Genomic DNA, 16,436 nt, shown 5'->3' with positions numbered 1-16,436 from the left:
ACAGAAATTAAATTTCATAAAGTAGATTTCTCAAAGGAGTGGACTTAGAAAGCATTTGTTCTAAATTCATATTTTTAAAACAATGTTTGCTTTTCTGTAATGCCAATATTGTTTTATTAGCTACCTTACATTCATAGAAATGTACATAATTATTTATAATTCTAACTTGTTACAGAGTTCTTCTAAACTCATTAATATTAATGGCAGTTAATAAGGTACAATATTTCTTGAGATGAAAGTATCCTTCTTTTCCCCCAGCTTACATGTTTTTATCAAAACCTATGTTCTGCTTGCCCTTTGAATTCATATCTTTATGAATAAAAATATGTTTCCACATTTCAGAACCATGTCAGGGTGATGAAAGGTTTTGAAGGCTGAAAAAGAGGGTAAAGGTTATTGTGAAATACTACATTTGTCATCATATTGCAAAATAAGTCATTAACTGCAAGACAAGTGCATTTGATTATTGACGTAGTTCATGATTATTTCCATTAGGAAGAAGAAGCTCTGTCTCAAATGAAATAATTTAGACCAAAGAATATGGAATATGAGTGCAGTATAAATAAAGTATTAATAGATTTCTTAATGGTACTTCAAAGTAGCAACATTAAAAAAAAAAGTGGACTAGAATGTTCTAACAACAAACAGCTTACTATCTTGCGAATATCTTAGCAAAACTATGAGGTGGTAAACTCATTTCGTTTTCAAAATATTAAAAAGGATTTACAAATTTTGTCACCCGTTAAAAATCTATTGGGAATCCAGTTCCTTAAGTGACTTTGGCCTGAAGCTGAAAAAGCTCAAGTAAGTGTATGAATAAGTTTCTTTGTGAGTTGTTTAAAAGGGTGGATGTCGAGGTTTGGAACTTGTCTTGTGAAACTCTTTCTTGTCAACCTATTGCTGGTTGGAGGGCACAGCAATATATAAAAGATAATAAAAAGGAGAGATCTAACATAGTTTTTGAATCTTATGGGGCCTCAATAAATATATATGTAATACTGATATTTATGACTAATTACAAAATAACAAATAATAAATTAGGACATTCTTAAAATTTTTTAAAAAATAATTTTTCCAAGGCAAGAATATATGTTAAGTGTCTAAATGTAAACATTTTCAGTGATATATGGTCTTATACTTTTAGTAGATAATACTGTTTTGCTCCATAAATAAACTTTGATGCACTAGAGCTTGAATTATTATTTGAATCATACATTGCTTTTAAGTGACTCCTCTGATACCTGAAAACTCTATTTCTTATTTGAACACACTTCAAAAAGTTCTATGTAAACTAATATAGTGGTTTTTAACTTTCTTAATTTGTGACTTGTCAAAAATCTGGAGAAGGAAAATCTTTTATTTTCAATGTATGTGAATTAAAACCTGTGTGAGTGAAAAACTTTAGGCTCTAACCTTTCTACTGATTTAGAATTCTAATCATTATTTTAAAAGTAAGAATCTATATATTCAAAAATTGTTTATTTATATCATATTGAATTTTTGAAGAAAGTGTAAACTTTTTTTTCCAACTAAAATGTATTTATTAAATATCTCTATGCTTAAGAATCCATCCATCACATTGTCTTTTATGTGGCAAAATCTCTGAAGGAAAATACCAGAAAATTTTGCACAGTAGAATCACAAACTATTTGTGAGGGATTAAATCTGAACACCTAATTGATCCCTAAATCCCAATAACAATTCTCCTTAGTCATATTGAAATATTTGCAGGGATATACAAACCATTGCCTCTTGGAGCAGACTTCCACTTTTGAACATTTCTTATTTCCCTTAAATTGTATCAAAATTTGTGAGAAACTTCTAAACATTTGCCCTAATTCTTCCTTTTCCAGTCAAATGAAACAACTTTAGCCTCTTTCACAGGCCAGATCTTCAAATATTTAAAGATGAGTTTCATGTTTCCAATAACTATTGACTTTCTAGACCCGAACTTACCAGTTGCTTTAGTGTACCTTATAGAATTTCAAGTCCTGTCACAGTATTTCTATTCCCATCTGAATACCTTCTGATTTAATTATGTCTCTCTTAATTACTGTAATTATTGTTGATGTGAGTAAACTTTTCTACAAGTAAATATTGGACTGGTCAAAAAGTTCGTTCGGGGTTTTTCCATACAATGTTAAAGAAAAACCCAAACGAACTTTTTGGCCAACCCAATATAAACTTAAAAAAAGTATTTCAGTACAATATAGAAGACTTATAGTATCCAAAAGCCAAATAAATAAAGATGATTAAATACTTATCTATTTAATTACATACTTTGATGTTCTTCCTACTCAATGAGATTAATCCCTATGAAATCACCCTGTATGACTCATGTCAGGTTTTGTATGGGTGTTTGTATGCACCGCTTGACCTATAACATCAGATATTTGCAGATACTTAGCTATGTGTAGCCATAGCTTTTTGGATGGGCAGTGGAAGATAAATGGCTTCTGATTAAGAATTTGAAATTGTAGAGAATGACCAGTGAATTTGGGAAAGAACACTATTCCCCGATATGAAGTATTCTTCCAAAATGAGCACTTTCCCCTTAAATTCTAGAATATTCCCCCTCTTTCTCCTTCCTCCTCTCCTCCCTTGACATTATTTGTAGAATTATTTGAACATTGAGCTGTAGGTGTCTAGGTGAGTTTCCCTTGTAACAAACTGAAAATGTTTGGAGTTAGACAAAATGTAAAATCAGCTAGATGCAGATGTTATATTAAAGACAAATCTTCCTTCAAGATGATGCCTTTGGGTTAACAATAATAATGTGGTAATATTGGCACAGTGGCATCTCTCCTCTCATTATTGACAGACTTCTATCTCCTCTTCAGCCTGTGATCAGCTGTCTCTTGGGGTGGCTGCCATCTTCGGGCCTTCACACAGCTCTTCAGCAAATGCAGTGCAGTCGATCTGCAATGCTCTGGGGGTTCCCCACATCCAGACCCGCTGGAAGCACCAGGTGTCAGACAACAAAGATTCCTTCTATGTCAGTCTCTACCCAGACTTCTCTTCACTCAGCCGTGCCATTTTGGACTTGGTGCAGTTCTTCAAGTGGAAAACTGTCACAGTTGTCTATGATGACAGCACTGGTAAGAAAAATCAGTAGCCTTTGCGGCTATGCTTTAAACATAGGTAATTTTCTGAAACTTATTTGAGATTCTTACTGTATTCTTTTTGTTTGTTTGTTTTTGTTCTTTTCTTGTGTTTTTTTTTAATTAAGGGAAGGAAAACATTTGAAATGAAACATTAACACTAATTTCATACGTCCAAACAATGAAAAAATCATACACTTTTTTTCCTATATTTGTAAAATAAGCACTTTTGTTCTAGGAAGGATGTTACTGTGAACCATAGTATTGGATGAAGAATAGAGATAGTGTGAAATATAATATTGAAATATTCATTCAAAGAATTTTTCTACTAATTTCAGGGTAGTTTCCCAGAGTAAAGCCTCATAACTTGCTGTCACTGAAACTTATCAAGAAATCCAGGAAAAAAAAAAAAGAAATTCAGACTTTGGCCTTAACATTTTCTATAGCTGTTTATGTGCAAAGAATGTGTGAAAAGTAATAACCTTTATATCTGGATAGCACGTTAAAGTACCTTTTGAAATACTCTGAGTTTTTGGAACTGTTCATATGTAGATATAGCTTAGGGACTTGGAAAATAGTATTTACTAAGTTGTATTTATTTCCGTGTCTTTAAATGAATATTTGCTGGCTAGAGGTGGTCTGTGCTTTCTTGTTTTAATGTATGTTATTATTTTTATATATGAATGGTTATTTTGAGGTATCAGATAAAAACAAGTCTCAGAAATATAAGAACGTAAACAGTAAAAATAAAGTATTAATTTCCTTGGAAGTTATATTGGTAAAGGAACTGCATACTATTTTGATTATTACTTAGTGATAAGGAATTTCACATTAAGATGTTTATCACTAGTCTAAATAGTGCTCTTTGTTAGAATTTTAAAATATTTTATTCTAGAACATTTCACTATACCTTTATGTTTACATTAAAATTGAAATTCATTTGAATTTAAATTCTCCCCAAATACACCAGGAGCTCACTTTGTTTATAAATGTAGTATTTAGAACTACATGCAGAAATTAGTCCCTTTGCCAATAAAATTGACCATTTGCAAATTGACAGATAGGAACTCTCCCAAGAGAACAGAGAACAGGGAGTTACAGGGTTGGAAAAATAATGTAAATAATTTGAAAAATTTTAAAACTTAGGATAAGAAAGAGTAAGTCTAAATACACATTAATAGTGTAATTTTGCATTTTTGATTTAAAAAAGTGAAATGTTTGTTAAAAATTTTAACTTTAGAAATACAACAATGAAAGCCCTTAAAAATAACCTAAGTACCTTTGATGTGTTTTTAAGCTTAAATTAGGCCTGTTAAATTTATTGCATTGTTATATTCCAAATCATTACTTTATCATTGGTAAAGTTCTATATGTCAAATTATGAATGGCAGGTTCTGTGTGAATGGTTTCTCTGAGGGTGTGTAATGTGATACTCCAGGGTATGCTAAGTTACAAAATGGTCCACTTATGTTTATGGATGGTCATATATAGAAATATACAAATATGAATACACATGCATGAATCCATAGTTTATTTACTTCTCCTTTCTCTTCTGATATAATTCAGGTGAATTCTGACTAAATATCACATATCCTCATATGTATATGCACATAAACATGGTATATATACACACATATATGTTATACATATATATGTATGTTATACATGTGATATATATTTATTTCTTATTATCTTAAAACTCCTCATAGTAGAAAGAAATTTGGCAAATGTTCAAAATGTTTATGATACACCACATTTCCTCATTCTGTTTGTATGTATATGTATTTGACATTTTTACTTCACATATGTTGTTCTTGAGTGACTGAATAAAGAGATAATGGGATTTGTGATCAAGGTCACATCATAGTTTGGTGAAGTAATGTTTCATATGTAGTTGATCTTTTGCTTTGAATAATATTCTAAATATTTATATCATTGAGACAAATTTAAATAGAGAAATAGTTAATTAGATGTATATACTTTTAACAGAGACTTGACCTAAGATTACATTTATTAAAATAGTTTAAGCTAGGGCTTCCCTGGTGGCGCAGTGGTTGGGAGTCCACCTGCCGATGCAGGGGACGTGGGTTCGTGCCCCGGTCCAGGAAGATCTCACATGCCGCGGAGCGGCTGGGCCCGTGGGCCATGGCCGCTGAGCCTGCGCGTCCGGAGCCTGTGCTCCGCAACGGGAGAGGCCGCGGCGATGAGAGGCCCGCGTACCACAAAAAAAAAAAAAAAAATAGTTTAAGCTAATATTTAAAAGAAACTTCACCACTACTATCACTTGAAGGTGACATCAATACTTGGATATTCTAAAAGTCTTTGATTATTTAAATATGAATGCTAACCTAGAGTCATTACAGAATTATTCATAGAGTAAGTATGCCTTAAAAATCCTCTGAGGGGAAAAAAGCATGTTAATGCTCCATTTTATGCAATATTTACTTCAACAAACATTGATTAAGCCCCTGCTACATTCCAGGGACAGTACCAGGTGTAAGTATATGCCAGTAAAAGAAACAAACTCCAGGCCCCTCTTGAGCTTCTAGTTTCTATTTAGGGATATGTGGTTGTTCAATATTATTTGTAATGAAATAATTGCATTTGTAACTGGCCTTTTAATTTACTTTTAATTTAACACACTTTTAGAACTTTGCTATTCTTGATTTTTTAGGGGATAGAACCGACTCTAAGATAGATAGAAGATTGTCTTTGAAATGAATTCATAAATATATAGAAGTAGACTTTTTTTTTTTTTTGTATTTTTGGATATGTTTAAAAGTCTCAAGGTGGAATTTTTTTTTTTTTTTTTTTTTGCGGTACGCAGGCCTCTCACTGTTGTGGCCTCTCCCGTTGCAGAGCACAGGCTCCGGACGCGCAGGCTCAGCGGCCATGGCCCACAGGCCCAGCCACTCCACGGCATGTGGGGTCTTCCCGGACCGGGGCACGAACCCGCGTCCCCGGCATCAGCAGGTGGACTCTCAACCACTGTGCCACCAGGGAAGCCCTCAAGGTGGAATTTTAATAACAGAACTTAACAGAGAGAATTTGTAAACTTCCCAAGTGAACAAGATGACTATTTGATCATGTGGGAGAAAATCTGATGACAGCTAGGACTGTGAACTGAAATGGGAGAGAAATCCACCTCATACCCAATGAGATAAACATTAATAACTTCATTATGAATTTGTGTATCTGCTGTTTACTGCATGATGCAGTATGCATTTTATATATGTTTCTTTTTTCCTTTCCAGATTTATTATGTATGCTATTCCTCCCATTTATATTCATTTCTATTTTGTTGTGTAGTCCAGTTTGATACATGATAATTATACTTTCATCCAGTCTTCGTTCCCACCCCCAAAACAGATGGGATGGTAGATGAAGTATAGTGCTGGAGTAGGAGAAATTCTTAGAACGATGTTAACAGGAGCTGTTTATTTTTTATGATAATTAGCATTTGTTGTTGTCATGGATGAATGCTTTTAAACACCCTGAAAGTCTGTTATACCTCTGAATGATGTCCAAAATGATGGAAAAGAATTGGCTTCAGAAACAAAACTGTGTTTCTGTCAGTCATTTTGGAACATATGATTCATTTTAAACATAAACTAAAAATAAGTTGGATAGCTGTCAGCTTGTAAGCAATTCCAGGATAAGTTGTGAATATTTGCTTTAAAATTCCTATGTTTCATCTTTGTTTATAGATCAGCAGTCCATTAACAAAGAACTCTGGACTGGTAAACAAAAGCCTGGGAGTCTAGGCCCAGTTTTGCTACTAAATTACTGGTACAACTTTGGAAAAGAGAAGAAGGAAATTGAAATGATTACAGAAAGCAGCTATGGTGCACTAGGCATCGAGGTAGTTGCTATCATATAAACTATTACACTTAATCTTCAAAACAATTATATAGAAACAAAACAATTCTAGGGAAACAGGTTAACACTTCACTATCCTTGCTTCCTCCAGTAACTGGCTTTTCTGCCCACCAGCAGTCCAAGGCAGAAACTTGAACATCTTCCTTGATTCCTATCTTTCTTCAGTCCCACAATCAAGCTCTAATGGTTGTTAATTCTACATCTCTATGAACTCTCAAATCTGTTCATTTCTTTCATGCTTTCTAACTAATTCTTAAGTCAAAATCTTTCACCTGGATTATTACTAAGAGTCTCTCTACTAATCCAGTCTCCGCACTGCAGTTAAAGTAATTTTTAAAAATGCAATTCTGACCCATTGTCCTATTAATAGTTTCTCTTGCTCCAAGGATAAAGTTAAAACTTTTTTGGAAGGCTTACAAGACCTGACTTCATCTAGTCCCTGTACCTCTCCAATGATATTTGAGTCTAAATCCCTCACTTATGTCTTTCAAATTGAGCCATTAAATTTCTTTCAGGTTCCGAAAATACTGTCCAGTCCACCTGTTTCTCTCATTCTGGCCCCAACTCCTCCTCCCCACTAAGCACCCACACACATGCACGTGTGTATTTGCACACACACACACATTCGTACCATCTGGCTTAGATGTCACAAAGAAAGACTGTCCTGACCCCCAGCTCCCAAGCCTGGAATAGGTCTCCCTCAACATATCCCCATAGCACTGCAGTACTCCCATGACCATCCCCTAGGAGAACATTCATCACACTATGAATGACTTTTCTTGGCTGACTTTTCCACTCAATCAAATACACATCTGAATAGGATGGACTGTAAGGCTGCCCACTATTCTATCATTGGCACCTAGGTATTACCTGGCTCATGGAAATACCTAAATAAATATTGAAGGAATGAATGCATAAAAAGGTATTATTATATCCAGTGTTTAGATGAAGAAGCTCCAATGGATTAAGTAATCTGTCAGAGGTCATTTTAGGTTAGGTAGCTCTTTAGTACTCGCCATTGAGTAAATAGATTCAACAATAATCATTTCAAAAATTTTATAAGATATCTGGAGTGAATTGTGCTTATATGTTAAGAGCAATTAAAATATATTTACTTATTTGAACAATCATTATCAAACATCTTCTGTATACCAGGTGCTATGTTCAGCACAAGGGACAGTATTATAGGTAAAACTTTGTCTCCATGTGCTCAAAGTTGAGTGAGGGGGAGATAGAACATGTGAGAAGGATACTATTATAGTGTATCAAGTGCAGAGAGAGACAAGAAAAATATATTATGGCAGCTTAGGAGATGAATAGAGACATGAAAAGAATTTAGGGGAGGGAAGGTTTTAAAGCTGCCTGGTAAAGGCAGAGGAGAGATTTGGAGAGGATGCCATTATCATTAAGTTATCATAAAGGACAAGTAGAAATGCTTCAACTAGAGAAGGGGCATAAGGGTGTAACACATGTAAATGTGAGGATGCCTGAGAGCTGGTTTGTCAGGCAACGACAGGCACTTCATTACGACTGATCATCAGAAACAAGGAAACTGAGGAAGGATGAAGGAGAATGTATAAAAGGCCAACGGAGGAGAAATAAAAAAGAGCTTTTTACTAGCTCCTTTGCCCTGGAATCTGCATGTTACAGCAGTACCAGTCATGTTTGCATGATGTGAACCTGCTTTCCAGACCACCGTTGAGTGCCTCAGGGATGGACATACACCCATTCAGTTCCTTTCCTAGGAAATCAGAAAAGAATATAGAGAGAGGGATATCCACTGACTGGACTATGGGTTGAAATCCTGGCTCTGTTGTGTAATTTTCAGCAAGTTGTTTGACTTTAAAAACTTGAGTTGACACATTTGTAAACTGAAGATAATGTATATACATCAGGGGATTGTTGTCATGATGAGTGAGATATGCAGAGTGCCTCATGGTGCCCACATAGTAGGAGCTTAAAACTCTCAATAATAGAAATGGCATGTGCTATGTGCCATTTATTCCTTACTATACTCTAAGAAAAAGGAATCGTTATTGGTCCCACTTTTTAAAATATGAGACTATTTAGATGCAGAGAGTTGAGATAATTTGCCCAAGCTTTCATAGCAAGTAAATGGAAGGTCTGGGTTTTGACCCAAGGCAGTAAACTGCAGAAACCACTTTGTTAAATACCGTGATATAATGGTAGTTATTGTGTTTTGATTTGGTTCATTTTGTTGTCATTATTTTACTTTAAGAACAGGAATGATGCCATCAGAACGATTTTGGTAAAGGTTCTCTGACACCAGTGTGGAGAATGCATTGAGGCTATTGAGATACGGTAAGGAATAGGACAAGACCAGAAGCAAGAGAATTTCTGAATTAGTCAAGTTGAAAACAAGATAATAGTCTCAATTAAAGAGGTTTTGATAGAATGATTTTGAAGCAGAAAATTCTAGGAAGATTTAGGAGATACAAATTGTAGGACTTAGTAAGTAAATAAGTGGAGAAGTGATGGAGACAGAGACAGTAAGGATGACCTCTATGTTTCTGGTCTGGGTTACTCATCAATGACACATTTACTAAAAAGGAAAACAAGAAAAAGAACTGTGGGAAAGGGTATAATAAATCTGGTTCTTAACACATTAATCTTGAAGCACCTCAGAATCATCCAGTGGTGTTGGAGGTGGAAATCCATCTTGAAAAGTAGGAATTTAGTATGGACATATAATGCTCCCAGTGGCATTTTTCTCTGCTCTCCATTTGGACTCCTTTGTGATATGAGGAAATGAAGACAATTGACAAAAAACTAGGTCATGGTAGGTCAAGAAAATTCAGAGTTATGCTAGTGAGTAGGCAGTCGTGGAGATGAATATAGACATGATAAGAATTTAGGGGAGAGAATGTAAATTTTTTTTAATTAATGAAGGAAAATCAGTATTTTCTTTTAGATATTAATATTTAACAAACTTAGCTTTGATTAATTTCCATGGTACGAAAAAGAAAAAAAGGCCAGGGCCTTTATCCTAAGCAAAAGCAGAAATGATTTCTTTACTAACTTTATTAACTTGAATGAATTCTATTTATAGACTATGTTCTAGATACATCTGTGTGTGCTTTTGGAGTTAGTAAGAGTAAAAAATTATTTTATTTTATTTTGCACCTATATTTAAATAGGATAAATCAAATAATTCAATAGAAGTTGATGTGAAAAAATATATTTCTAGAAGATACTAACTTTTGAATAATATAACAACTTTTGTGTTATAAAACATATAACCAAATAATTTTAATTTTATTTAAAGGAGTGGGGTGATTTGGATCTAAGATGGTTGTATGTTATATGTTCTAAGTGCAAAGCTTCAAGTTCTCTAATCCCAAGTGGAAATAGCTTCAAGTTCTCTAATTCCAAGTGGAAATACAATTAGCAATTATGAGTTAAACCTAATTATTAGGATATATTTGATTACATAGCTTGGTGTATTAGTGTTTCCACCATGTTGGTTTTGCATGGACATAGGTTCTTTATTTCCATTCAAGCAAGCCTCAAAATTATTTGTAATATTATTACTTAAATTTTGATTACTCGACAGTATTTTTAAACATATTCATAGAACTAATTATTTCTCTAAGTTTTAAAATCTTTAAAATATTGCCAACCCTAAAAGACAAAAATAAAATTTTTAATCCACAACAATCATACAATTCATATTTCTGCAGATAGTGAAATAAATACATATGTAAAGAAATAGAAGAAGCAGGACTTGTACCAGACTTCAATGATCAGTAGTATTTGCCTTTGTTGGGAAAGAAAAAAATCATGAAGTGAGAATAATTCCCTGGTGATGACCAAACACTGCCAGTTTTCTATATTTAAATCTGGAACATATTGGCGTGAGCATTCTGGTAACTACTTTTCCCTTAGCCTTTTCCTGGTCTTCTCTGTCTCCTCTATGCAGTGTAGGGGAACGATAGTACTTAAATTATCTCTCTGATGCTCTTGACAATTTTGACTACTCCCTTCTTCAGTGAAAGACTAAAACTCTCCTTGTTTGGCCTCTGTGCCATCATTCTCTCCTTGTTGTGTCCTTTTCAGCCGTTTTTTCCCCTTCTCATATTCTTAAACTCTTTTTTCTTTCTCTGTTCCTTAAAAGCTGATGCTGTTTAGGTTTTATTCCCAGGCTTCTTGTTTTCTACCTGTTTACCTCACTCTCCCTAAAACCTTCCATCTGACTCATGCCTTTCTCTGCCTGTATGTTGTAGACTCACTGCTGGACATCTTCAGTTGCTTCTAGCAAGTGACAGACTCAGAGATTCAGCCACCCATTGATCATCTTTATTTGGATGTCCCACAGGCACACCTCACCCAGCATAACAAAAGCCAAACTCATCACCTTTATTCCAAAACTTGCTTTTTCTCCTAACTTTCCCTCTTTATCCAGTTGCCCAGCCAGATTCCTAGTGGTCATTCTAGATTCTTGTCTTTCTCTCTTCCCTCATTTCCAACTGATTGCTTAATACTTCTCATTTTTATCTCACATTTCTCAAATTTACTTCTGTCCTCCATCCCTACCATCTGTTTTAGTTAACATCTTTATCGTAAACCACCTAGACTGTGTTCTGCCCTCTACCCTATTTAAGTTCATGTCTCTGATGCAGACAAAATGGTGTTTTTAGAAATGACAATGTGGTGATGTCATGCCCAGGCTTAAAGCTGTTTGGAGGTTCCTCAGTTCTTGGAAGAATGAGTTCTAGTTCTTCAGCATGACACATGCAGCCTTCATCATTGGCACTCTCGTGCCCCTTTGATTTTATTTCCCTGGTATTTCCTCTCTCAGTATTTATGCTACAGCTTTCCTTGAATAATTGTAGTTCTCCATTACAAATCATGCTCTGCTATCTCAAGTTTCTTTGCTGTACACAATTTGTTCTCTCAGCTTGTTATGCCCTTCTCATTTGGTGATCTGTTCACCACCTTCAGATGTACCTTAAAATATTCTTACAAAGTAAACTTGTGAAGTAACCTTCCCTGACTTCTACCTGTATGAGTTGGTATTTCTATTCTTTGTATGATGCAAGAGTTTCGTTGATAAAATAGTTCATCATCAATTTTGTAGTACAATTTTCAGCATGCTCACATGACCCATTTAGCAGAGGTGATGATTTCCTGAACCTAAGAGCTCTAAATATTTTATAATTAATTCCTCCATTTATTTGCTTCTTCCATTGTTTTTTTAATAACTTATTTCTTTATTTAGTTCACAAGTAATTATCAAACATTTACTATGTGTCATCGCTGTTCTAGGTACTGGAAGTACAAGAGTGAACAAAACAGACAAAAATTCTTTGCCTTGTGGAGTTTGCATTCTAGTGTAGAGTGATAAACAATAACAAAATAAATATGTATATATATAGCATCAAATGTGATAAGTGTTACGGAGAGAAATAAAGCAAGGGAGGCATATAAGGAGTACAAGGAGGGAGTACTGCAATATTAAGTTGGATTGTTATTAGGAGAGACCTTATTTAGAAGGCGAAATTTGAGCTAGGACTTGAATGAGCTGAGGAAATATGTCGTGGGAGTTCTGAAGGAAGAGTATTTCAGATAAAAAGCAAGAAGGTAAAAAATAACCAAGGGAGGAAGAGATAAAGAATTCTAAGTAAGGCAGTTTTTTTTGTTTGTTTTAGTTTGGAGAAGGATTTTTTAAGAAACTGAAAATTGAAGGAGATTTTTGTGACATCTGTCATTTTTTATATGTGTTTATGTATATATGTACATATATGGTTATATATGTATATGTTCCATTACTTCTTTGCAATAGTAATGTAATTTCTTTAAAAATAACTCAGTGTAGAGACTTTTCCACATAGAGACTCATTTTTATATGAATTACTTAGTAGTGATTATGGTCCATAGCATTCACCCATAAAATAGTGATAGGATTCATTTTTAACTGAGACAAGACTTCAGGGAAAGAAGAAAAGAAATAAATCTAACATATATTCATTTCTGCAAGATGTAATAGATCATTTATTGGATACTTGATTAAAAATAAATTGGTTCAGTATCAGAAACACTTTTTTAAAAATTGAGATCCTGAATGGATTAAAACCTAGGTTAGATACTCATTATACATCAGGTGAACATGACTGCCTTCTAAAACAGTTTTCTGCTTCCTACTGAACATTGTATAAATGGTTTATCTTGCTTTAATATAAGGTATGTAAACTATAATTGGGGGCAGAGTCCTCTAGACGCAAACATTTAGAGAAAGCAAGAAAGAGTTAACACCCAAATTCTAGACAGGCTAATTGTACATCATTATTTCAGAATTATTCCAATTTGGAGGTGGTACAGTGTCTACTCTTCATATTTCAGTGATTCAAAAAGAAGCTCAAGAAATGAATATTTTTGCATAAATACATTAAACATGTATTAAATCTATCCTTGGCTAGTAGAAGCTAATGACGATACAAAGCCTAATAGACACCTCTCCTTGCCTTCTTATAATAACCAAAGACATTATTTTACTTGTTATAAATATTTGCATTTCTATAAATTCAATCATCTTCCATTTGATAAAACAAAGTTAATTATGTAACAGATATTAAAATTAAAATCCAAAGCACTGGTTCTTAAATTTAATTGATATCAGATAATGGGATTTCCTGGGCTACTGTTAAAACTAGAGATTTCTAGGCCAGCTCCTATTACTCAGTAACTCTGTGTTTATACTCAGGGACTTGCAGTTGGAAAAGGAAACATAGCTAATTGTGATATGCATTACTAATGTTTACCAGTATGTGGTTATCTCTACTTCTAGACCTCAGGAGACTGAAGGTCCTTAATTTTTTTTTTTTTTTTTTTTTGCGGTACATGGACCTCTCACTGTTGTGGCCTCTCCCGTTGCGGAGCACAGGCTCCGGACGCGCAGGCTCAGCGGCCATGGCTCACGGGCCCAGCCGCTCCGCAGCATGTGGGATCCTCCCGGACCGGGGCACGAACCCGTGTCCCCTGCATCGGCAGTCGGACTTGCAACCACTGCGCCACCAGGGAAGCCCGGTCCTTAACCCTTGAATTTTGGTGTGACCACGTGGACTGCTTTAGTTGGTGAAATGTGAGCAGTAGTGTTGCTCGTTTCTGGATGGAAGCATTTAATTGCCCGTCACATAATTCTCCAGCTTACTCATTCCTTGCCATACCAATTGTGCTTATAAGTTTGAAGTATCCCAAAATGCTGACCCAAAATATCAAAGAGAGCTGCCTTGAGAAATTACTTAGATCTACAGCAGACTTTGCTTTTATGCGACATAAAATCTTGTTCTGTTAAATTGCTATGATTTGGGAGATGATTATTCCTATAAAAGCATAACCTAGTCTAGTAGTTCTCAAACTTTAGTGTGCATTAAAATCATTAGGTAAACGTGTTAAAACATTGCCTGCTGGCTTTACTCCCAGTGTCTGATTTAGTACCTGTGGGATGTGGCCTGAGAGTTTTTTTCTAATAAGTCAGCAAGGGATCATGATGCTGCTGGTCTAGTGACAACACTTTGAGAAACATTGATACATTAAATTTTTTTTAACATCTTTTTTATTTTTTATACTAAGTATTTTATTGTATGCTGCCACCAGTGTATATAAAATAATTACCCTTGTGAAACAGAAATTCATGAATATTCAGAGAGGTAGACTGACAAAAGTAGAAGTTTGTATAGTATGGCACGTGTTATAGAGACAGGCTTTTGTACACGCTTCAGATTTAGCTTTCCTTTGTATATTCACCGGTTTATGAAAGGTGGTTTAAAAACCTTGCAAAGATTCATTTTACTACAAAAAGGAACAGACTTTCTGAGGTCTGAAGGGATTTGTACTTGAAGATACTCCAGTCGGCAGAGGGTCATGTTGAGCATTCTGCAGACAGAATTGTTTCAACTCTGCAGCTGCCTGGGAAACCTTCACGCGGTTGAGCCCAGCCTCCAGCCGGAGTTGTTGAACCACTTTCTTCATAGCGGCGAGGCTGGAGGAACCAGACATGGCGCACGCGAGAGCGCTTTTTTTAACATCTTTGTTGGAGTATAATTGCTTTACAATGGTGTGATAGTTTCTGCTTTATAACAGAGTGAATCAGCTATACATATACATATATCTGCATATCTCCTCTCTCTTGTGTCTCCCTCCCACCCTCCCTAACCCAACCCCTCTAGGTGGTCACAAAGCACCGAGCTGACCTCCCTGTGCTATGTGGCTGCTTCCCACTAGGTATCTATTTCACATTTCGTAGTGTATATATGTCCATGCCTCTCTCACTTCATCGCAGCTTACCCTTCCACCTCCCCGTGTCCTCAAGTCCATTTTCTATCTATACGTCTTTATTCCTGTCCTGCCCCTAGGTTCGTCAGAACCATTTTTTTTTTTAAAGATTCCATATATATGTGTTAGCATACAGTATTTGTTTTTCTCTTTCTGACTGACTTCACTCTGTATGACAGACACTAGGTCCATTCACCTCATGACAAGTAACTCAATTTTTTTCTTTTTATGGCTGAGTAATATTCCCCTGTATATATGTGTCACATATTCTTTATCCATTCCTCTGTCGATGGACACTTAGGTTGCTTCCATGTCCTGGCTCTTGTAAATAGAGCTGTGATGAACATTGTGGTTCACCTGTCTTTTTGAATTATGGTTTTCTCAGGTTATATGCCCAGTAGTGGGTTTGCTGGGTCATATGGTAGTTCTATTTTTAGTTTTTTAAGGAACCTACATACAGTTCTCTATAGTGGCTGTATCAATTTACATTCCCACCAACAGTGCAAGAGGGTTCACGTTTCTCCACACTCTCTCCAGCATTTATTGTTTGTAGATTTTTTGATGATGACCATTCTCACTATTGTGAGATGATACCTCATTATAGTTTGGATTTGCATTTCTCTAATGATTAGTGACGTTGAGCATCCTTTCATGTGTTTGTTGGCAATCTATATATCGTCTTTGAAGAAATGTCTATTTAGATTTTCTGCCCATTTTTGGATTGGGTTGTTTGTTTTTATGATATTGAACTGCATGAGATGCTTGTAAATTTTGGAGATTAATCCTTTGTCAGTTGCTTCATTTGCAAATATTTTCTCCCATTCTGAGGCTGTCTTTTCATCTTGTTTATGGTTTCCTTTGCTGTGCAAAAGCTTTGAAGTTTCATTAGGTCCCATTTGTTTTTATTTCCCTTTCTCTAGGAGGTGGGTCAAAAAGGATCTTGCTGTGATTTAGGTCATAGAGTGTTCTGCCTATGTTTTCCTCTAAGAGTTTTATAGTGTCTGGCCTTACATTTAGGTCTTTAATCCATTTTGAGTTTATTTTTGTGTATGGTGTTAGGGAGTGCTCTACTTTCATTCTTTTACATGTAGCTGTCCGGTTATCCCAGCACCACTTATTGAAGAGGCAGTCTTTTCTCCATTGTATTCTTGCCCCCTTTATCAA

General features: G+C 35.2%; 1 protein-coding gene and 1 pseudogene across 4 annotated transcripts in view; one reads left to right on the top strand and one right to left on the bottom strand.

The window, feature by feature from the left end:
- Positions 1 to 16,436, top strand: part of GRIK2 (glutamate ionotropic receptor kainate type subunit 2) — a 625,962-nt gene that overhangs the window by 239,014 nt on the left and 370,512 nt on the right. For all 3 annotated transcript variants that reach the window (XM_065888797.1, XM_065888798.1, XM_065888799.1), the window contains exon 3: positions 2,841 to 3,098. In XM_065888797.1, coding sequence (XP_065744869.1) covers positions 2,841 to 3,098 — 258 coding nt within the window. The remainder of the gene's footprint in view (positions 1 to 2,840; positions 3,099 to 16,436) is intronic.
- On the bottom strand, positions 14,559 to 15,006 carry LOC136132276 (guanine nucleotide-binding protein G(I)/G(S)/G(O) subunit gamma-5 pseudogene; annotated as a pseudogene). The gene has a single exon (XR_010656441.1). The product of XR_010656441.1 is annotated as a guanine nucleotide-binding protein G(I)/G(S)/G(O) subunit gamma-5 pseudogene (transcript).

Source organism: Phocoena phocoena, chromosome 12 (genome assembly GCF_963924675.1).
Source record: "Phocoena phocoena chromosome 12, mPhoPho1.1, whole genome shotgun sequence".
In the NCBI taxonomy this organism is placed as follows: Eukaryota; Metazoa; Chordata; class Mammalia; order Artiodactyla; family Phocoenidae; genus Phocoena; species Phocoena phocoena.
The sequence above is the reverse complement of the archived record's forward strand: the minus strand, read 5'-3'. Positions and strand labels throughout refer to the sequence as shown.